The 21,839-nt window shown below is 43.7% G+C and overlaps 4 protein-coding genes, 1 long non-coding RNA gene, 1 other non-coding gene and 2 pseudogenes across 8 annotated transcripts; 5 read left to right on the top strand and 3 right to left on the bottom strand.

The window, feature by feature from the left end:
* Window positions 1–1,809: 1,809 nt before the first annotated feature.
* On the top strand, window positions 1,810–2,726 carry LOC122971876 (hemoglobin subunit beta-like). Its single transcript, XM_044338623.1, has 3 exons — window positions 1,810–1,949; window positions 2,066–2,288; window positions 2,492–2,726. Exons 1-3 carry the CDS (start codon window positions 1,858–1,860, stop codon window positions 2,618–2,620), a joined length of 444 nt encoding a protein of 147 aa, XP_044194558.1. The 5' UTR covers window positions 1,810–1,857; the 3' UTR covers window positions 2,621–2,726.
* Window positions 2,727–3,606: 880 nt separating this feature from the next.
* LOC122971896 lies at window positions 3,607–4,249 on the bottom strand. Its single transcript, XR_006399583.1, has 2 exons — window positions 4,187–4,249; window positions 3,607–3,768 (listed from the first exon to the last, which is right to left on the bottom strand). It is a non-coding gene; the product is annotated as an uncharacterized LOC122971896 (long non-coding RNA).
* Window positions 3,762–11,167, top strand: LOC122971871 (annotated as a pseudogene).
* Window positions 11,168–11,253: 86 nt separating this feature from the next.
* LOC122971882 (hemoglobin subunit alpha) lies at window positions 11,254–12,707 on the bottom strand. Its single transcript, XM_044338628.1, has 3 exons — window positions 12,571–12,707; window positions 11,754–11,961; window positions 11,254–11,474 (listed from the first exon to the last, which is right to left on the bottom strand). The coding sequence occupies exons 1-3, from the start codon at window positions 12,666–12,668 to the stop codon at window positions 11,346–11,348; spliced, it is 435 nt and encodes a 144-aa protein (XP_044194563.1). The 5' UTR covers window positions 12,669–12,707; the 3' UTR covers window positions 11,254–11,345.
* Window positions 11,254–20,303, bottom strand: LOC122971887 (hemoglobin subunit alpha-like). 3 transcript variants are annotated; one of them, XM_044338634.1, is made up of 4 exons: window positions 20,167–20,303; window positions 19,341–19,548; window positions 18,899–19,061; window positions 11,254–11,311 (listed from the first exon to the last, which is right to left on the bottom strand). In XM_044338634.1, the coding sequence occupies exons 1-3, from the start codon at window positions 20,262–20,264 to the stop codon at window positions 18,933–18,935; spliced, it is 435 nt and encodes a 144-aa protein (XP_044194569.1). In that variant the 5' UTR covers window positions 20,265–20,303; the 3' UTR covers window positions 11,254–11,311; window positions 18,899–18,932. The 3 variants fall into 3 exon arrangements, with proteins under 3 accessions (XP_044194569.1, XP_044194568.1, XP_044194567.1); XM_044338633.1 differs by having other exon boundaries at window positions 11,254–11,304; XM_044338632.1 differs by lacking the exon at window positions 11,254–11,311 and having other exon boundaries at window positions 18,863–19,061.
* On the top strand, window positions 14,803–15,707 carry LOC122971879 (hemoglobin subunit beta-like). The gene is made up of 3 exons (XM_044338625.1): window positions 14,803–14,964; window positions 15,081–15,303; window positions 15,507–15,707. Exons 1-3 carry the CDS (start codon window positions 14,873–14,875, stop codon window positions 15,633–15,635), a joined length of 444 nt encoding a protein of 147 aa, XP_044194560.1. The 5' UTR covers window positions 14,803–14,872; the 3' UTR covers window positions 15,636–15,707.
* LOC122971867 lies at window positions 15,818–18,762 on the top strand (annotated as a pseudogene).
* On the top strand, window positions 19,653–19,746 carry trnai-uau. The gene is made up of 2 exons: window positions 19,653–19,690; window positions 19,711–19,746. It is a non-coding gene; the product is annotated as a tRNA-Ile (tRNA).
* Window positions 20,304–21,839: the final 1,536 nt, after the last annotated feature.

The raw sequence follows: 21,839 nt of genomic DNA, 5'->3' as shown, positions 1-21,839 counted from the left end.
CCAGTGGCCAGATGCCAGCTGAGAGACGATATCAGCGGGTTGAAACAGGGGAATCATTTTGCAGAAAATATGACCATATGCTTAAGCACGCTTACGTTTGGTTTTCTGTTTTGAAACTAGAGAATATGCAGCTGAGCCTATCAGGGGTGCAGGAGGTCATCTCGGGTCAAACGATTCAGGCAGTGACGTCAGGCGGAGGGACTCTGCCACACTCACAGGGTTGGAGTTAAAGCCCCAGTGAGTGACGTGAATGATCTAAACAATTCATAGTTCCTCAACAATATTTAAAAGCTGAGGTTAATGCGGTAAATGAGACACATATGACATATTTTCATCATTCCATTTACTTTTATTAACAATTATGACTTGATTACATGTCCTAAAGGCATGCAAGGTGCTTCTTCACAAACTATCCAACAACTCTTAAAACAAAGGAGGATTTTCTGTTGACAGGTTTATTCTTCACATTCTTTAAATACAAGCCTGTACACGAAAACTAGGCTTTGATTCACATTTGTTTTATTTTTCACACTAAATAGATACAATTAACTCGTGGAGTGCATTTAGGGAGGTTTGTTCAATTTCCAGAATTTTTTTTATAAAAGCAGACAGAAGAAGGCAGAAGAGTTGAGACATCTATGGACACAATAAATCAGATTTGCACATTCCGCACTGAACCTTTTTGAAATAACTACAAAAGTAGTAGTAACAGTAAATTACAGTCTACTAAGCTACAACAAAATACAGAAGCTGTATGCACGTAATGAATAATTTCCTAATGAGTGAAAAAATGTAATTCTCATTATTGTGCAGCTGTGAACACCATTGTGAACTAAGATGAATTAGTCAGTTAATTTGTCTTTAATTGGGCGTTTTTGGCTTCTAACATAAACGAAGTTCTTATCAGTGGGAGGAAGAAGCGCAAGTAACCTTAATCAACGGTATTTGCTTAATCAAAACATATATAAATTGGCCAGTGGCTGCATTTGGGCGCTGCTGGGGAGTGTGGTTTTATAGATAAAGCTCTGGCATGAAAACTCTCCAACTGTTTGGCAAAGAAAGACATGTTTGAATGAATTCAGTGACATCCATGAAGTCTAATGAACAAACACACATTAAGGTTATTTTTAATCACTTATAAGAAGCTGTATATGTCTCATTTAATCAGTTTATATTTGTACTCAAATATATTAACCAGAAGTCTTGGATTTTTGAGAAATACTCTAATAATATTGAGACATATCTGTCAAAGTCAAAAGAGCTCAGAGAAATGCCTAAGGATTGAATCATTGCTCTGAGTGGTGAAAAGTAGGCCTATCCCGCAAGTAAAAGTGGAAATAGAGCATATTCTGAAAAGATTTTCTAAAATCCAATGTCTTAAAAACTGAAAAAGTGCAAGAAATCAAACTCAATGCACATTTTGTCCTGACTTTTTTTGAATTGGGAAAAATAATTCATTTCAAACAAGAAAACGACCCTAAATTAAGTTGATTTGCTTTTCTTCAACAAGCACAAGATCTCTGCCCAAGTGTTTGACTCTGCAGTAAGCATAAATCCAACCTAATGAAAAAACCGCATGTTTAACTGATGATGAACTGTTTTTTTTCTGAGGGTGTAGTGTGACAATTATTTTAATTGGGCCTGAAAAACATTTCTACGAATCAGTAAAAACACTGGATCAGTATCAGAACATCCAGAAACTTCTAGACGTCTGCATTTATCTGCAACATTTCATCTCCAGCCAATCACAGCTGGGGGTGGGCGGTGCTTTGAGGCATTCAAATAGACAGAGGTCAAGCTGATGCATCAATTCAGCCTTTACTTTCAAGCCTGAACAAACATTAATCAAGAGCCATCATGGTTGCGTGGACTCAGCAGGAGCGCAGCATCATCGCTGGCATCTTTGCCAACCTGAACTATGAAGACATTGGCCCCAAGGCTCTGGCCAGGTATGGGATCTGCTCTTTGTGAAATGAAGAATGTAATGCATGAAAGATTAGTGATGAATAGAAAATGTATTAAATCCAAGAGAATCCATCCAACTCACCGGTTTCTTCCCCTGCAGGTGTCTGATTGTGTACCCCTGGACTCAGAGGTACTTCGGCGCCTATGGTGACCTCTCCACCCCTGACGCCATCAAGGGCAACCCCAAAATCGCTGCCCATGGCGTCAAGGTGCTGCACGGTCTGGACAGGGCTGTGAAGAACATGGACAACATCAACGAAGCCTATTCCGAACTGAGCGTCCTGCACTCTGACAAGCTGCACGTTGACCCCGACAACTTCAAGGTAAACCTTCATCCCTTCACACCTTTTCTGCAAATGCACCTATGCACATTTTAAAAAGTCCATATTTAATGTAGACATATTCTACAGCAAGTTTGCATATCAAAATGCAGTCTTCCGTGATGCCGAATGTACTTTTTTTGTTTTCTTGTCTAAAATACAGCATGAAAGCCATTTAATTGTTTTTTTTTTTTTACTCTGTATAGATTTTGGCTGACTGTCTGACCGTCGTCATCGCCGCCAGCCTGGGAGATGCTTTCACTGTCGACACTCAGTGCGCCTTCCAGAAGTTCCTGGCTGTGGTGGTGTTCGCTCTTGGCAGGAAGTACCACTAAATGCGTCAGCCCCCCCACTCATACACGTGGGCATCTAAAGGAGATCTAACATCTGTTTTACATGTTGTTTGTCTCCTCAATGAAAAAATAAAGACCAAATGAAAGCAAGATTAAGTTTCTTTATGTTAAGTCAGATAGTTATCCAAAGGGTCACAAGATAAATCTTTAGGGTTGTGAGATGATTAATAGGTTAGGAAAGTTCTGCCTCACAAATTTGTGTTCAGGTTTGGAATTTTCTCCAATCTTAATAATTTTACCTCTTTGGGCCTCAACAGTTATTTAAATGAAATCATCTGAGAAATTAAGAAAGGAAATCACTCTTTGTTGAAACTGCAAACATCTGACATCTGAAATGTGACAAGTAGGGGCTACTAACCAAAGAAAGGGTCATAAGCCAAAAAGGTTGCTTTAACAATTTACTGTATTTTGTAAATGTTTAATATAAAATTTCAATCTACAAAATAACTAGTCACTAGAATGTGGTGGAATAAAAAGTACAATATTTCCCTCTGAAATGTAGTGAAGTACTCTCAGTATCATAAAATGTCAAAGTATAAAAGCAGCATGGAATAGATTTACTCAAATAAAGTACAAGTACCTCAAAATCGTACTGAAGTACAGCACTGGAATAATGCACACCACTGTGTATAACTTAGTAAAAGTAAAGTAAAAAAGTAAAAGTCTAGAGGTGTTAGCAGAACAATATAAGAGTTTGATCTGATCTACCTTTGTAACACAAGTTCAACACACTCACTCATAAAACTTACTCATAAAAGCTGATGACAAAAGTCTGTCTTTTAGGCTACTGTTGGTAAGTCTAGGTATGTATGTGCATGACCCACTGTCTGAGGTCATGCTCAAGCAGCCAGCTTGTTTCTTGTTTTGAAACTTTTACACCAGCTTACCTGGCTTGACTCTATCTAAAGGTGTCAAAGAACTTGAGTTTAGGGCATGTTTGGACTGTATTGATACCATGAGTCTTTGAGTATCCTTCACCTTTGATGTTTTATGACTTATGATGCAATTCCAGTTCAGTGTGCCAGCTGATAGGTATAAATAATCACAACACCTTGTAGTGCCTTTAACTTAGTCTGCAGACTGGGTCAGGTGTACTGTAGGTGCTGGGAGGTGCACAGGCAGGCAAACACCTGGAACACAAGCAGAACAAGAAATAGAAGCAAAAAGAGGCAACAATGGCAGTTGAGAAAATGGAAATGGAAGACACAGATTCAACTCTGATGGAGAGGGGCAGGAAGCCGCCCGTGGCCAGAACTCCCAACAAATATGAGAAACTGTTCCAGCCTGCCTGGCAGAGATAGTGGGGACCATGTTCTTCGTTTTCATCGGCTGTGTGTCTGTCATCGAGAACGTGCCAGCAGCTGGACGGCTGCAGCCAGCCCTGGTGCACGGACTGGCAGTGGCAGTGATGGTGGCAGTCATGGATAACATCAGGTAAAGGATGAAAGACTAGTAAAAGTGTGGTTGCGTTCATAATTTCAATGCTTTTTTTGTGTGCAATATGTGCTGAACAACCATTTGTGTCTCTTGCAGTTTGCATGATCTCACCATTTTCAAATTTGCTCTTGCTTTTTTCCAGTGGCTCCCATTTCAACCCTCCCTTCACTATTGCTATCTACCTGTGTGGAGGCATGGAGCTGGCGATGGTGGGACCCTACCTCGTCAGCCAGCTGATTGGAGGAGTGCTTGGAGCTGGAATGTCAAAGGTCATCTGAAAGTTTGCGCACATTTTAACAGATTTACCCTTAAGAAGAGAAAAAATATGCTCATCATCACTTACATTTCACAGATTATGACGCCTACAGAGAGATACATCAACGCCACAGGGGCCGCGTTTGATATCCTGAAGTCAGAAAACCAGCTGTACGGAGCCCTCTTCGGGGAGGTGGCCATGACCTGCTTGATCACCATGGTGGTGCTGCTGGTTGCAGTCAACGGCAAGACGAAAACCCCGCTGGCTCCTTTCCTGGTGGGCTGTACTGTCATCATTAACGTCCTGGCAGGGTGAGATAAAAGGGCGATGACCATATAATGTGTGTGTGTGTGTGGAAAGTTTATTGTCAGGTTTATTGTCATTGCGCATTTATTATCATGTGTACTGTGTTAAACATTTGCACTAACTTTTATTAGTTTAACTCAAAAATATTGTAGCGTCCGCCAGGACGTGTTCAAATAACAGGCAACTGATCGGCACTGTACCGTTTATTTAGCTGAACAGGATGGGTTACTGTTGGCCGTAACCACGCCAAAAAAACAACAATAATGTAACTCGAACTCACAGAACTGTAGCTGCTGTCACTCGCGCCTCTCGCACCCTCACTCACTCTCCTCCTCGCGCACGCGCACACACACACTCACATCCCTGCCCCTCCCCTACTCACGCCCTCTTAACATGTGGCTACCAACAAACGCTTAACAGTACAAGAACATTAACAGGGTCGCTACACTGCCCCCCCCTTACAAAGTCCCTCGCCCCGAGGGGTCACATGCAAAGTCTCTGAGGTGGGCTGGGGGCTTTCTCTGTCTCTGGGGCCGCCTTGAAGTGGGTTGCACCTGCACTCTTGGACTCTCCAGTTGATGAGCAGGAGTTGTGTCTTGAGGTGTGGGGGTGTGTGCAGGGGGATGTGAGGGGGAATGTGAGGGGTCGGTAAGGGAAACAGCCGGAGAATCTGGGGGTGTGGCTGTCTGCTTCTTTTGGGAATGTGCAGAGTGTGCAGGGCGCTGATGAGGGCGTGCGTCACCTCTATACGGGGCCAACCTGTCTCTGTGGAGAACAACCCGCCTCCCCCTAGGCTGCAGCTGGACCCTATATACTACCTCCCCCAGCTTCTCCAACACCTCACACGGGGCTATACACCCACACCAGGTCCCCAGCCCCAAAGTCTCCCCCTCTGGCCCTCAGGTCATAGTTTCTTTTCTGCCTCATACCTGCCTTCTGCAGCTGGTTACGGCCAAAGGCATGAGCTGACTCCATACGATCCTGAAGCCTCCTAGCGTACTCTGGGCCAGGAGGAGCTGCTGGGGCATCTGGGGGCCTGCCAAAAGCCATCTCTGCTGGCGTGCGCAGTTCTCGCCCTAACATGAGCAGGGCAGGTGTGCATAAGGTTGAATCTTGCACAGCCGACCTGTAGGCCAATAGGACAAGGGGAAGGTGCATGTCCCAATCACGCTGATGCTCTGTAGTGAGGACTGCAAGTTGTTTCGCCAGAGTTCGGTTAAACCGTTCAACTAGTCCATCACTCTGGGGGTGTAAAGGTGTAGTTCGAGTCTTTTGCATGCCCAGCCGGTCACACATAGCAGAGAACACAGCCGACTCAAAGTTCCTTCCCTGGTCGCTGTGGATGACCTCAGCTGCCCCGAACCTGGCGAACATGCCCTCCACTAGAGCATCAGCAACAGTCTCCGCCTCCTGATCTGGTATGGCATAGGCCTCAGGCCATTTTGTGAAATAATCCATGGCAGCCAAAACATACCGATTCCCTTTATCTGTGCGGGGGAATGGGCCCATTATGTCTACCGCCACCCTTTCCATAGGAGCCCCCACCGCCAGCTGCTGGAGCTGGGCACGAGACTGCTCCGGGGGCCCTTTATGTGCAGTACAGAGGTCACAGCGGCGGCAGAAGTCCTCAACATCTCTCCTGAGCTGACCCCAGTAGAAACTCTGCCGGAGTCGACGAAGGGTTTTTGAGACCCCAAAGTGTCCTGCTCCAGTTGTGCCATGAGAGGCTTTTAGCACCGACTCTCTCAGTGCCCTGGGGACTACTACCTGCCACCTCTCTTCTCCTGTGGCTGGCTCTCTCCAGGCTCTTTGAAGCACTCCATCCTTCACTTGGAGAGCCTCAAATTTTGAGACCAGTCCTTTGGTGGCAGGTGAGCATCCTGCAACCTCATTCCACCGCGGCTTTTGTCCTGACTCCACCCACTGCAAAACAGGCTGTAAGTCAACATCCCTTTCCTGCTGTACCTTCCACTCCGTGGAGTCCACAACCTGTGCACCTCTACAGAACAGCCTGTTTCCATTAAGCTCTTCCTCCATACCAAGCTCTTTCTCCCGAGCCTCTCTCTTTTCACAGTACCGGCAGCCATCAGAAGCACAGGGGCGCCGAGACATGGCGTCAGCGTTGGTATGGCGAGCTCCAGCCCTGTACTCCACTTTAAAGACGTATGGTGCCAATTCCTCTAGCCAGCGTGCAATCTGCCCTTCTGGCTCCCTGAAGGACATTAACCATTGGAGGGCTGCATGGTCAGTTCGGACTGTGAAGGGAAGGCCGCAGAGATAGTACCTGAAGTGTCTTATTGTTCTCACAATAGCAAGGAGCTCTCTGCGTGTCACACAGTAGCGTCGTTCAGCTTTGTTGAAAGTTTTACTGAAGTACGCTATTACCTTCTCTCCCTCCGGTCCCACCTGGCTCAGCACCGCACCCATCCCAACATCACTGGCATCAGTATCCAGTACAAAAGGCAAATTGGGGTCTGGGGGGGTGAGGATGGGAGACTCTGTCAGGGCCTTCTTCAAAGAGCTGAAGGCTTGTTCACAGTCAGAAGTCCAGGCAAAATCACAGTCTTTCTGTTGCAGGCGGAACAGAGGGGCAGCTATACAAGAGAAGCCACGCACAAACCTCCTGTAGTAGGATGCCAGCCCAAGGAAGCTTTTCAGCTCTCTCACATTAGCGGGGACTGGCCAGTCCTTCACTGCCCGCACTTTCTCCTCCAATGTGCTGATGCCCTCCTCCCCAACTCTGTGGCCCAGAAACTCTAGTTCTTTTCTCATGAAGCAGCACTTGTCTGGGTGTAGCTTCAGTCCTGCAGCTGCTATTCGATGTAGAACTCGCCGCAGGGCCCCTAAGGCGGTCTGAAAGGAGCTGCCGTGGACCAGGATGTCGTCCAGGTATACCAGACATTCCTGCCGGGGAATGTCTGCCAACACCTTTTCCATCAGCCGTTCAAAGGTGGCTGGTGCGTTGCATAGGCCAAAACAGAGGACTTTAAACTGCCATAATCCCCTCCCCGTACAGAAAGCTGTCTTTGGCCTGGCTAAGGGGCTGAGGGGCACCTGCCAATACCCGCAACGTAGGTCCAAAGAGGAAAACCAGGATGACCCGGACACCAAGTCGAGGCACTCATCAATGCGGGGCAGTGGATATGAGTCCTTCCTGGTCACACTATTTAGCGGCCTGTAGTCCACACAGAATCTCATTTTTGGACTCTTTTTTTTGTTGACCATCACGACTCCCGAGGCCCAGGGGCTGTCAGAGGGCTCGATGATGCCGGCCTCCAGCATCTCATCTATTGCATCGTCTGCAGCTGACTGATGTGCCAGGGGAAGGCGCCGTGGGCGTGTCTTAATGGGTTGTGCATCCCCTGTGTCAATTTCGTGTTGCACTAAGTGTGTCAGCCCCACTTCTTCCTCTGACAGTGCAAAAATGTCCTTAAATTCCACCAACAGCTGCCATAGCTCTTCCCGCTGATCAGGTTCCAGGTTAACGCTGCTGCGTTCCCACACCTCTTTAACTGCTGCCAGTCTGTCCACCTGCCCTCCCGCTGTTGGTGGCTTGATAGGGGCAGGTGGCTGTATATCAGCTGTGGCATGGGGGGTAGGGGCAAGAGGTGCAGGAAGGGGTGGGGGGCTTGAACGTGCCTCTACTGTTCTCACAGCTGGCAGCTGTGGTTCAACAGTTTGAGCAGGGTGTACCATTGCGACTATGGGACCCCCTGGGAAAGCCAGTGTGTTCTTCCCCAGGTCCAACACACACTGGGCAGCCCGCAGAAAGTCCAGTCCTATTATGCAGGGGTCCTGCACTGCCGCGACCCACACCCTAAAGGTCGCCGCTAGCCCCCCCACCTGAATAAGCACCACCCATCTTCCCAGCATAGGCGCTAACTCACCAGTCACAGTCCTTAGCCTCACAGCAGTAGGTATCAACTGTGTCCCCACTGGGACCATGTCAGGTCTCAACAGCGTAGCGGTGGAGCCAGTGTCAACAAGGGCAGTGCATGGAGCCCCCGCCAGGGTGACAGGGACATGGCAAAAATCCCCTGCGTGGGTCCAACCCACCACCCTTGCGGACTCAGTGGTGTCATCTGCCTGCAGGGGGTCTAGAGTCTCGCTCCCCCGTTCAAGCTTCTGGGCTCTGTCTACCAGGGAGGAGGTAGGGTGGGACATAGGGGCAGGGGTCTGTGCCGTCCCGCTTACACAGACCCTGGGTCGTTTCCCTGAACATCGATACGTTTGGGGCACCGCACACTGATATGGCCAGCCTGGCCACATACCCAGCAAACAGGGGCTCCTCTGCGAGGACGGGTGTTGCTGTGTGGTGATTGCAGTGACACAGCACGGATCATTTCAGTCAATTCAGCCACCCATGCAGGTTTTTCTTGACCTGGGCCCTCCTGTACCACGGATCTCACAACATGGCTGCCCCCATTAAAGTCGCTTTCAGACGCCCCTCCTACGACCTCTCTCTCCAACGCCAGCTCTAGCGCCTCCTGCAGAGTGCAGGGATGTGCCAGCTGAGTCTGGATGCGCAGCTCCCTTGGGGTTATGGCTCGAATGAACTGGTCCCTTGCCAGCTCGCATTGTACCTCAGCGGACATGTGGGCATATGCTCTCCTCGCCAGGGTCTCAATGTCATTAGCCAATACACGGAGCGGTTCACCCGGTTGCCTCTGCCTGCTTGACAGCTCCGAACGCAGGACACCAGGCTGGCAGCATTGTCCAAACCTCCGTTGCAGCGCCCCAACTAAGGCTCCGTAGTCAGCTCTCTCAGCTGGGCTGAGGAGCAGCAAACATGTCAGTGCTTCTTCAGTAAGACACATGGCCAGCTGGAACGCCTTTTTCTTTCCAGACCAGCCTGCAGCCTGTGCTAACAGTTCGAATTGTGCATGGTAGGCCTCCCAGTTCGCCTTACCGGAGTATTTTGGCGTTTTCACTTGGAGCTGGTCACAGTTGCCGCCAATTCCGGTGCGCGCCTCCAAGCCTGGTGAGTCGAAGCCGGCAGCAGCAGCCATGTCTCTCGCTGTCCGTCTCAGGTGAGCGACATGCTCCGAGGTGCGGCCATACTCGTTCACATAATTAGGCTCACCGGCACGCCAGCTGTCCATAAGCACCTCCTCCTTGACTTTCGGACGGGTCCCGGTCCGGTCCCGCTGCGCCGCCATCACCTTAGACTGTAGCAGGCAGCCGAGTCCAACTAGCTGCTAACGGTGAGTAGCCAGGGAAGCTCCGGTGGTTTAACTTCTGACACCAAATGTAGCGTCCGCCAGGACGTGTTCAAATAACAGGCAACTGATCGGCACTGTACCGTTTATTTAGCTGAACAGGATGGGTTACTGTTGGCCGTAACCACGCCAAAAAAACAACAATAATGTAACTCGAACTCACAGAACTGTAGCTGCTGTCACTCGCGCCTCTCGCACCCTCACTCACTCTCCTCCTCGCGCACGCGCACACACACACTCACATCCCTGCCCCTCCCCTACTCACGCCCTCTTAACATGTGGCTACCAACAAACGCTTAACAGTACAAGAACATTAACAGGGTCGCTACAATATGTTATTCTCTTGACATTATATATTTTATTTGAAAAGTGGGAATAAGTTTTATCTTTAATTTAATATGTACTTGTATTTATAGTTTATTTTTTCTGGCATAAATTCTGAGATATTTACTTGCGAATGTCTTAATTATTTCAAAATCATTAATGCATTAATTGTGGCAAAATTAAATAACCAATACTTTCATTTACAATGACACAAAACAGACTAGATAGATTTTAAATGCAAGTTGGTGTACCAGAAAAAAAAAGTTTTTTATTTTATTTTAAAATATTTCTGATCTTGGCGACAGATAATTATCATTATATTTTTTTTATTAAAATATATATATACTTCCAATCTTACCAACAGAAAAACATGAAAACTCTGAAACCAAATTATTATGAATGAAACTTAAAGTTTACTGCAGGCTATATCAGTTTTTGCTGACATTTCTAGATTTTGTCAAACAAAACTTTCAAATTGTATTTCACTAAAATATTCAACTCACTATTTGTTTCTTGGTGCAGGGGTGATGTATCAGGGACATGTCTGAACCCTGCAAGGGCTTTTGGCCCGGCTGTGATGACCAACTACTGGGTGTACCACTGGGTGTACTGGGTCGGACCCATAGGAGGACGCCTGGTGGCCGCTGCTTTAGTCAGGTAAGAGGAGCCAAAACATGAACGAATGAACCGAACAAATAAAATGCCAAAAATTTTAACAAAAAGTCTGTCTTCCATTTCAGGCTCATTCTCGGTGACCATAAACTACGCGTGGTTATGAAATCATAACAGCCTCTATTGTAGGTTTATTGCTCAGACGACAATAAACCTGTGAACACTGTGTGTCCCAACAAATATCAACAATCATTTCATAATGTCATGTGGTCAATTTGATGCTGTAGTTTTCTTTTTTTTCTTCTTTCATGTGGATTTTTCAGTATGAAATAAAGACAAATGTACAAAACTTCGTGTGTTTCCCTCGTTGATAGCCATACAACTATAAAATAAACCAGTGATATACACAGTGACTTGCGCATGTATGAATTGATGAGGAGACATAAAAGACACAATATGAGTGCTGTGCGGCATGCAGTTTATTATTTCATTTTTCACCATGAGTTAACATGGTGAATCGTGTATGACAGACCGCATTCCCATTGCGGGCAGTTTAGCGGTATCTCTCTGCGAGAGCCAGGGCCACGGAGGCCAGGAATTTATCCAAGGAGACGTGGGCATCCGGGGTGAATTCCTTGGGGAACATGTTGGCGACCACCACCAGAATGCAGTGAGACAGGATCTGCAGATGACAGAGGAAACAAATATATTGTTTACACTGCAAAACTCTACCGAGAGTTTCAATAAAGCAAGTTATACCAGCAAAGATGACTTGTTTATTTTGCTCATAAAACGGAAACTAAGATTTTAAAACTTTAATTTACACTTTATGGCTTGTTGAAATTTAAAATTGTGCGGCACATCTGCGTAATTAGTGCACAAGTCATGTTAGCGAGAACGCATGTGAACGTAATCTCAGCACACATCACTGATATCATGAAGACATGACATGATGTCTCACCTTGAAGTTGGCAGGGTCAACCCTCAGCTTGAAGGCGTGCAGGTCGCTGAGATCGCCGAGACCGGTAGTCAGGTCATCGATCTTGCTCACAGCCAGAGCGATTCCACCCATCACCTTCTTTCCGTGGGCCTTCACGGGGCCAGAGCCGGGGCTCATGTCAGACCAGTGGGAGAAGTAGGTCTTGGTTTGCGGGTAGACGGCGAGCATCCTGTGGAAGTGGAGATGAAGAGAAGTGGTGGTTATGTTGGAGAGCCGGGTCAACTTCGAGCGCAAACAAACACAATTATGACATAGAACTCGAAGAAAAATATGGCGCAATCGGTCAGCGCGCGGTACTTATATGACAGTATTCAGCCGAGAAATGCCGAGGTTGTGAGTTCGAGCCTCACCTGGAGCAGCAGAGTTTTAATATGATGGAAATAATTAGTGGGGACAACAGCTCTCCACAAGAACCCAACAACAGAATCATATCTGATTTTCCTTGTGATTTAAAAAGTGCCTTCAGTGTCAATGATGTTACTGTAATTAAATTAAATTCTAAATAGTTTCATTGTTCCAAAATCAGACATGCTTATCACTTTTTTAAGTTGGAACAAATTCACTACTAGACAATTTAAGAAACGAAGTAACTAAACGTTTAAATGAATGTGACCAAATTGCAGATTAGAGCCCAGATTTTGTTGCGTTAATACTCCCATCAGTGACAGGCGCGATGTCAGGCCTTTCATCAGTCACACAAATCGCTGACACAAAGTTTAAAGTATGTATTAAAACTACATTTGTTGTAAATTTCCTGTAATTGATCTATGAGGCTTACCTGCCCAGAGCGTCAGCACCGATGGCGTCCGCTGACTTGGAGATTTTTCCCCACAGCGCCTTGACGGTGGACTTGTCTTTGTCACTCAGTGTAGTCATGTTGACTTGCTTCTCTTTACCTGAATCCGATCTCCTTAAATTCAGTTGGCCGAAGAGTCACACCCACGTGGACATATGCCACGCCGCGTCCACTGAAGCAGGTGGGACCCTTCCACCCCAGCTGATAAACACTCCAGTGGCCAGATGCCAGCTGAGAGACGATATCAGCGGGTTGAAACAGGGGAATCATTTTGCAGAAAATATGACCATATGCTTAAGCACGCTTACGTTTGGTTTTCTGTTTTGAAACTAGAGAATATGCAGCTGAGCCTATCAGGGGTGCAGGAGGTCATCTCGGGTCAAACGATTCAGGCAGTGACGTCAGGCAGAGGGACTCTGCCACACTCACAGGGTTGGAGTTAAAGCCCCAGTGAGTGACGTGAATGATCTAAACAATTCATAGTTCCTCAACAATATTTAAAAGCTGAGGTAAATGCGGTAAATGAGACACATATGACATATTTTCATCATTCCATTTACTTTTATTAACAATTATGACTTGATTACATGTCCTAAAGGCATGCAAGGTGCTTCTTCACAAACTATCCAACAACTCTTAAAACAAAGGAGGATTTTCTGTTGACAGGTTTATTCTTCACATTCTTTAAATACAAGCCTGTACACGAAAACTAGGCTTTGATTCACATTTGTTTTATTTTTCACACTAAATAGATACAATTAACTCGTGGAGTGCATTTAGGGAGGTTTGTTCAATTTCCAGAATTTTTTTTATAAAAGCAGACAGAAGAAGGCAGAAGAGTTGAGACATCTATGGACACAATAAATCAGATTTGCACATTCCGCACTGAACCTTTTTGAAATAACTACAAAAGTAGTAGTAACAGTAAATTACAGTCTACTAAGCTACAACAAAATACAGAAGCTGTATGCACGTAATGAATAATTTCCTAATGAGTGAAAAAATGTAATTCTCATTATTGTGCAGCTGTGAACACCATTGTGAACTAAGATGAATTAGTCAGTTAATTTGTCTTTAATTGGGCGTTTTTGGCTTCTAACATAAACGAAGTTCTTATCAGTGGGAGGAAGAAGCGCAAGTAACCTTAATCAACGGTATTTGCTTAATCAAAAACATACATAAATTGGCCAGTGGCTGCATGGGTGGAGGGGGCGCTGCTGGGGAGTGTGGTTTTATAGATAAGGCTCTGGCATGAAAACTCTCCAACTGTTTGGCAAAGAAAGACATGTTTGAATGAATTCAGTGACATCCATGAAGTCTAATGAACAAACACACATTAAGGTTATTTTTAATCACTTATAAGAAGCTGTATATGTCTCATTTAATCAGTTTATATTTGTACTCAAGTATATTAACCAGAAGTCTTGGATTTTTGAGAAATACTCTAATAATATTGAGACATATCTGCATATGTCGTTCATACACTGTTTGTTCCAGTTTTCTGTTGCCGTCACTGAAATATTAACACATGTATTTCGGTTGCTTTTGTTATTTTTAAACAAATGACTACAGGTAATGATAAAATGAACATGGTTTGAATCACCAAGGATTTTTTTTTTAACTGCTGCTTTAACTTCGACAAATGATGCTTGCTGAGTAATAACAACAAAGTAACAAAGTCAAAAGAGCTCAGAGAAATGCCTAAGGATTGAATCATTGCTCTGAGTGGTGAAAAGTAGGCCTATCCCGCAAGTAAAAGTGGAAATAGAGCATATTCTGAAAAGATTTTCTAAAATCCAATGTCTTAAAAACTGAAAAAGTGCAAGAAATCAAACTCAATGCACATTTTGTCCTGACTTTTTTTGAATTGGGAAAAATAATTCATTTCAAACAAGAAAACGACCCTAAATTAAGTTGATTTGCTTTTCTTCAACAAGCACAAGATCTCTGCCCAAGTGTTTGACTCTGCAGTAAGCATAAATCCAACCTAATGAAAAAACCGCATGTTTAACTGATGATGAACTGTTTTTTTTCTGAGGGTGTAGTGTGACAATTATTTTAATTGGGCCTGAAAAACATTTCTACGAATCAGTAAAAACACTGGATCAGTATCAGAACATCCAGAAACTTCTAGACGTCTGCATTTATCTGCAACATTTCATCTCCAGCCAATCACAGCTGGGGGTGGGCGGTGCTTTGAGGCATTCAAATAGACAGAGGTCAAGCTGATGCATCAATTCAGCCTTTACTTTCAAGCCTGAACAAACATTAATCAAGAGCCATCATGGTTGAGTGGACTCAGCAGGAGCGCAGCATCATCGCTGGCATCTTTGCCAACCTGAACTATGAAGACATTGGCCCCAAGGCTCTGGCCAGGTATGGGATCTGCTCTTTGTGAAATGAAGAATGTAATGCATGAAAGATTAGTGATGAATAGAAAATGTATTAAATCCAAGAGAATCCATCCAACTCACCGGTTTCTTCCCCTGCAGGTGTCTGATTGTGTACCCCTGGACTCAGAGGTACTTCGGCGCCTATGGTGACCTCTCCACCCCTGACGCCATCAAAGGCAACCCCAAAATCGCTGCCCATGGCGTCAAGGTGCTGCACGGTCTGGACAGGGCTGTGAAGAACATGGACAACATCAACGAAGCCTATTCCGAACTGAGCGTCCTGCACTCTGACAAGCTGCACGTTGACCCCGACAACTTCAGGGTAAACCTTCATCCCTTCACACCTTTTCTGCAAATGCACCTATGCACATTTTAAAAAGTCCATATTTAATGTAGACATATTCTACAGCAAGTTTGCATATCAAAATGCAGTCTTCCGTGATGCCGAATGTACTTTTTTGTTTTCTTGTCTAAAATACAGCATGAAAGCCATTTAATTGTTTTTTTTTTTTTTACTCTGTATAGAGTTTGGCTGACTGTCTGACCGTCGTCATCGCCGCCAGCCTGGGAGATGCTTTCACTGTCGACACTCAGTGCGCCTTCCAGAAGTTCCTGGCTGTGGTGGTGTTCGCTCTTGGCAGGAAGTACCACTAAATGCATCAGCCCCCCCACTCATACACGTGGGCATCTAAAGGAGATCTAACATCTGTTTTACATGTTGTTTGTCTCCTCAATGAAAAAATAAAGACCAAATGAAAGCAAGATTAAGTTTCTTTATGTTAAGTCAGATAGTTATCCAAAGGGTCACAAGATAAATCTTTAGGGTTGTGAGATGATTAATAGGTTAGGAAAGTTCTGCCTCACAAATTTGTGTTCAGGTTTGGAATTTTCTCCAATCTTAATAATTTTACCTCTTTGGGCCTCAACAGTTATTTAAATGAAATCATCTGAGAAATTAAGAAAGGAAATCACTCTTTGTTGAAACTGCAAACATCTGACATCTGAAATGTGACAAGTAGGGGCTACTAACCAAAGAAAGGGTCATAAGCCAAAAAGGTTGCTTTAACAATTTACTGTATTTTGTAAATGTTTAATATAACATTTCAATCTACAAAATAACTAGTCACTAGAATGTGGTGGAATAAAAAGTACAATATTTCCCTCTGAAATGTAGTGAAGTACTCTCAGTATCATAAAATGTCAAAGTATAAAAGCAGCATGGAATAGATTTACTCAAATAAAGTACAAGTACCTCAAAATCGTACTGAAGTACAGCACTGGAATAATGCACACCACTGTGTATAACTTAGTAAAAGTAAAGTAAAAAAGTAAAAGTCTAGAGGTGTTAGCAGAACAATATAAGAGTTTGATCTGATCTACCTTTGTAACACAAGTTCAACACACTCACTCATAAAACTTACTCATAAAAGCTGATGACAAAAGTCTGTCTTTTAGGCTACTGTTGGTAAGTCTAGGTATGTATGTGCATGACCCACTGTCTGAGGTCTTGCTCAAGCAGCCAGCTTGTTTCTTGTTTTGAAACTTTTACACCAGCTTACCTGGCTTGACTCTATCTAAAGGTGTCAAAGAACTTGAGTTTAGGGCATGTTTGGACTGTATTGATACCATGAGTCTTTGAGTATCCTTCACCTTTGATGTTTTATGACTTATGATGCAATTCCAGTTCAGTGTGCCAGCTGATAGGTATAAATAATCACAACACCTTGTAGTGCCTTTAACTTAGTCTGCAGACTGGGTCAGGTGTACTGTAGGTGCTGGGAGGTGCACAGGCAGGCAAACACCTGGAACACAAGCAGAACAAGAAATAGAAGCAAAAAGAGGCAACAATGGCAGTTGAGAAAATGGAAATGGAAGACACAGATTCAACTCTGATGGAGAGGGGCAGGAAGCCGCCCGTGGCCAGAACTCCCAACAAATATGAGAAACTGTTCCAGCCTGCCTGGCAGAGATAGTGGGGACCATGTTCTTCGTTTTCATCGGCTGTGTGTCTGTCATCGAGAACGTGCCAGCAGCTGGACGGCTGCAGCCAGCCCTGGTGCACGGACTGGCAGTGGCAGTGATGGTGGCAGTCATGGATAACATCAGGTAAAGGATGAAAGACTAGTAAAAGTGTGGTTGCGTTCATAATTTCAATGCTTTTTTTTGTGTGCAATATGTGCTGAACAACCATTTGTGTCTCTTGCAGTTTGCATGATCTCACCATTTTCAAATTTGCTCTTGCTTTTTTCCAGTGGCTCCCATTTCAACCCTCCCTTCACTATTGCCATCTACCTGTGTGGAGGCATGGAGCTGGCGATGGTGGGACCCTACCTCGTCAGCCAGCTGATTGGAGGAGTGCTTGGAGCTGGAATGTCAAAGGTCATCTGAAAGTTTTCGCACATTTTAACAGATTTACCCTTAAGAAGAGAAAAAATATGCTCATCATCACTTACATTTCACAGATTATGACGCCTACAGAGAGATACATCAACGCCACAGGGGCCGCGTTTGATATCCTCAAGTCAGAAAACCAGCTGTACGGAGCCCTCTTCGGGGAGGTGGCCATGACCTGCTTGATCACCATGGTGGTGCTGCTGGTTGCAGTCAACGGCAAGACGAAAACCCCGCTGGCTCCTTTCCTGGTGGGCTGTACTGTCATCATTAACGTCCTGGCAGGGTGAGATAAAAGGGCGATGACCATATAATGTGTGTGTGTGTGTGGAAAGTTTATTGTCAGGTTTATTGTCATTGCACATTTATTATCATGTGTACTGTGTTAAACATTTACACTAACTTTTATTAGTTTAACTCAAAAATATGTTATTCTCTTGACATTATATATTTTATTTGAAAAGTGGGAATAAGTTTTATCTTTAATTTAATAAGTACTTGTATTTATAGTTTTTTTTTCTGGCATAAATTCTGAGATATTTACTTGCGAATGTCTTAATTATTTCAAAATCATTAATTCATTAATTGTGGCAAAATTAAATAACCAATACTTTCATTTACAATGACACAAAACAGACTAGATAGATTTTAAATGCAAGTTGGTGTACCAGAAAAAAAAAGTTTTTTATTTTATTTTAAAATATTTCTGATCTTGGCGACAGATAATTATCATTATATTTTTTTTATTAAAATATATATATACTTCCAATCTTACCAACAGAAAAACATGAAAACTCTGAAACCAAATTATTATGAATGAAACTTAAAGTTTACTGCAGGCTATATCAGTTTTTGCTGACATTTCTAGATTTTGTCAAACAAAACTTTCAAATTGTATTTCACTAAAATATTCAACTCACTATTTGTTTCTTGGTGCAGGGGTGATGTATCAGGGACATGTCTGAACCCTGCAAGGGCTTTTGGCCCGGCTGTGATGACCAACTACTGGGTGTACCACTGGGTGTACTGGGTCGGACCCATAGGAGGAGGCCTGGTGGCCGCTGCTTTAGTCAGGTAAGAGGAGCCAAAACATGAACGAATGAACCGAACAAATAAAATGCCAAAAATTTTAACAAAAAGTCTGTCTTCCATTTCAGGCTCATTCTCGGTGACCATAAACTACGCGTGGTTATGAAATCATAACAGCCTCTATTGTAGGTTTATTGCTCAGACGACAATAAACCTGTGAACACTGTGTGTCCCAACAAATATCAACAATCATTTCATAATGTCATGTGGTCAATTTGATGCTGTAGTTTTCTTTTTTTTCTTCTTTCATGTGGATTTTTCAGTATGAAATAAAGACAAATGTACAAAACTTCGTGTGTTTCCCTCGTTGATAGCCATACAACTATAAAATAAACCAGTGATATACACAGTGACTTGCGCATGTATGAATTGATGAGGAGACATAAAAGACACAATATGAGTGCTGTGCGGCATGCAGTTTATTATTTCATTTGAATGTGTATGGCAGACCGCATTCCCATTGCGGGCAGTTTAGCGGTATTTCTCTGCGAGAGCCAGGGCCACGGAGGCCAGGAATTTATCCAAGGAGACGTGGGCATCCGGGGTGAATTCCTTGGGGAACATGTTGGCGACCACCACCACAATGCAGTGAGACAGGATCTGCAGATGACAGAGGAAACAAATATATTGTTTACACTGCAAAACTCTACCGAGAGTTTCAATAAAGCAAGTTATACCAGCAAAGATGACTTGTTTATTTTGCTCATAAAACGGAAACTAAGATTTTAAAACTTTAATTTACACTTTATGGCTTGTTGAAATTTAAAATTGTGCGGCACATCTGCGTAATTAGTGCACAAGTCATGTTAGCGAGAACGCATGTGAACGTAATCTCAGCACACATCACTGATATCATGAAGACATGACATGATGTCTCACCTTGAAGTTGGCAGGGTCAACCCTCAGCTTGAAGGCGTGCAGGTCGCTGAGATCGCCGAGACCGGTAGTCAGGTCATCGATCTTGCTCACAGCCAGAGCGATTCCACCCATCACCTTCTTTCCGTGGGCCTTCACGGGGCCAGAGCCGGGGCTCATGTCAGACCAGTGGGAGAAGTAGGTCTTGGTTTGCGGGTAGACGGCGAGCATCCTGTGGAAGTGGAGATGAAGAGAAGTGGTGGTTATGTTGGAGAGCCGGGTCAACTTCGAGCGCAAACAAACACAATTATGACATAGAACTCGAAGAAAAATATGGCTCTAGTGGCGCAATCGGTCAGCGCGCGGTACTTATATGACAGTATTCAGCCGAGAAATGCCGAGGTTGTGAGTTCGAGCCTCACCTGGAGCAGCAGAGTTTTAATATGATGGAAATAATTAGTGGGGACAACAGCTCTCCACAAGAACCCAACAACAGAATCATATCTGATTTTCCTTGTGATTTAAAAAGTGCCTTCAGTGTCAATGATGTTACTGTAATTAAATTAAATTCTAAATAGTTTCATTGTTCCAAAATCAGACATGCTTATCACTTTTTTAAGTTGGAACAAATTCACTACTAGACAATTTAAGAAACGAAGTAACTAAACGTTTAAATGAATGTGACCAAATTGCAGATTAGAGCCCAGATTTTGTTGCGTTAATACTCCCATCAGTGACAGGCGCGATGTCAGGCCTTTCATCAGTCACACAAATCGCTGACACAAAGTTTAAAGTATGTATTAAAACTACATTTGTTGTAAATTTCCTGTAATTGATCTATGAGGCTTACCTGCCCAGAGCGTCAGCACCGATGGCGTCCGCTGACTTGGAGATTTTTCCCCACAGCGCCTTGACGGTGGACTTGTCTTTGTCACTCAGTGTAGTCATGTTGACTTGCTTCTCTTTACCTGAATCCGATCTCCTTAAATTCAGTTGGCCGAAGAGTCACACCCACGTGGACATATACCACGCCGCGTCCACTGACGCAGGTGGGACCCTTCCACCCCAGCTGATAAACACTCCAGTGGCCAGATGCCAGCTGAGAGACGATATCAGCGGGTTGAAACAGGGGAATCATTTGGCAGAAAATATGACCATATGCTTAAGCACGCTTACGTTTGGTTTTCTGTTTTGAAACTAGAGAATATGCAGCTGAGCCTATCAGGGGTGCAGGAGGTCATCTCGGGTCAAACGATTCAGGCAGTGACGTCAGGCAGAGGGACTCTGCCACACTCACAGGGTTGGAGTTAAAGCCCCAGTGAGTGACGTGAATGATCTAAACAATTCATAGTTCCTCAACAATATTTAAAAGCTGAGGTTAATGCGGTAAATGAGACACATATGACATATTTTCATCATTCCATTTACTTTTATTAACAATTATGACTTGATTACATGTCCTAAAGGCATGCAAGGTGCTTCTTCACAAACTATCCAACAACTCTTAAAACAAAGGAGGATTTTCTGTTGACAGGTTTATTCTTCACATTCTTTAAATACAAGCCTGTACACGAAAACTAGGCTTTGATTCACATTTGTTTTATTTTTCACACTAAATAGATACAATTAACTCGTGGAGTGCATTTAGGGAGGTTTGTTCAATTTCCAGAATTTTTTTTATAAAAGCAGACAGAAGAAGGCAGAAGAGTTGAGACATCTATGGACACAATAAATCAGATTTGCACATTCCGCACTGAACCTTTTTGAAATAACTACAAAAGTAGTAGTAACAGTAAATTACAGTCTACTAAGCTACAACAAAATACAGAAGCTGTATGCACGTAATGAATAATTTCCTAATGAGTGAAAAAATGTAATTCTCATTATTGTGCAGCTGTGAACACCATTGTGAACTAAGATGAATTAGTCAGTTAATTTGTCTTTAATTGGGCGTTTTTGGCTTCTAACATAAACGAAGTTCTTATCAGTGGGAGGAAGAAGCGCAAGTAACCTTAATCAACGGTATTTGCTTAATCAAAACATATATAAATTGGCCAGTGGCTGCATTTGGGCGCTGCTGGGGAGTGTGGTTTTATAGATAAAGCTCTGGCATGAAAACTCTCCAACTGTTTGGCAAAGAAAGACATGTTTGAATGAATTCAGTGACATCCATGAAGTCTAATGAACAAACACACATTAAGGTTATTTTTAATCACTTATAAGAAGCTGTATATGTCTCATTTAATCAGTTTATATTTGTACTCAAATATATTAACCAGAAGTCTTGGATTTTTGAGAAATACTCTAATAATATTGAGACATATCTGTCAAAGTCAAAAGAGCTCAGAGAAATGCCTAAGGATTGAATCATTGCTCTGAGTGGTGAAAAGTAGGCCTATCCCGCAAGTAAAAGTGGAAATAGAGCATATTCTGAAAAGATTTTCTAAAATCCAATGTCTTAAAAACTGAAAAAGTGCAAGAAATCAAACTCAATGCACATTTTGTCCTGACTTTTTTTGAATT

This window comes from Thunnus albacares, chromosome 20 (genome assembly GCF_914725855.1).
Source record: "Thunnus albacares chromosome 20, fThuAlb1.1, whole genome shotgun sequence".
NCBI lineage: Eukaryota > Metazoa > Chordata > Actinopteri > Scombriformes > Scombridae > Thunnus > Thunnus albacares.
This window is presented reverse-complemented; position numbering and strand designations above follow the sequence as displayed.

Coding starts and splice junctions, on each gene's coding strand:
- LOC122971882 (XM_044338628.1), bottom strand. CDS start 12,668: ATGACTACACTGAGTGACAAAGACAAGTCCACCGTCAAGGCGCTGTGG. Junction 11,962..12,570: donor GGTGCTGACGCTCTGGGCAG/GTAAGCCTCATA, acceptor CCACTTCCACAG/GATGCTCGCCGTCTACCCGC. Junction 11,475..11,753: donor TTGACCCTGCCAACTTCAAG/GTGAGACATCAT, acceptor TGTCATCTGCAG/ATCCTGTCTCACTGCATTCT.
- LOC122971887 (XM_044338634.1), bottom strand. CDS start 20,264: ATGACTACACTGAGTGACAAAGACAAGTCCACCGTCAAGGCGCTGTGG. Junction 19,549..20,166: donor GGTGCTGACGCTCTGGGCAG/GTAAGCCTCATA, acceptor CCACTTCCACAG/GATGCTCGCCGTCTACCCGC. Junction 19,062..19,340: donor TTGACCCTGCCAACTTCAAG/GTGAGACATCAT, acceptor TGTCATCTGCAG/ATCCTGTCTCACTGCATTGT.
- LOC122971879 (XM_044338625.1), top strand. CDS start 14,873: ATGGTTGAGTGGACTCAGCAGGAGCGCAGCATCATCGCTGGCATCTTT. Junction 14,965..15,080: donor GGCCCCAAGGCTCTGGCCAG/GTATGGGATCTG, acceptor CTTCCCCTGCAG/GTGTCTGATTGTGTACCCCT. Junction 15,304..15,506: donor TTGACCCCGACAACTTCAGG/GTAAACCTTCAT, acceptor TACTCTGTATAG/AGTTTGGCTGACTGTCTGAC.
- LOC122971876 (XM_044338623.1), top strand. CDS start 1,858: ATGGTTGCGTGGACTCAGCAGGAGCGCAGCATCATCGCTGGCATCTTT. Junction 1,950..2,065: donor GGCCCCAAGGCTCTGGCCAG/GTATGGGATCTG, acceptor CTTCCCCTGCAG/GTGTCTGATTGTGTACCCCT. Junction 2,289..2,491: donor TTGACCCCGACAACTTCAAG/GTAAACCTTCAT, acceptor TACTCTGTATAG/ATTTTGGCTGACTGTCTGAC.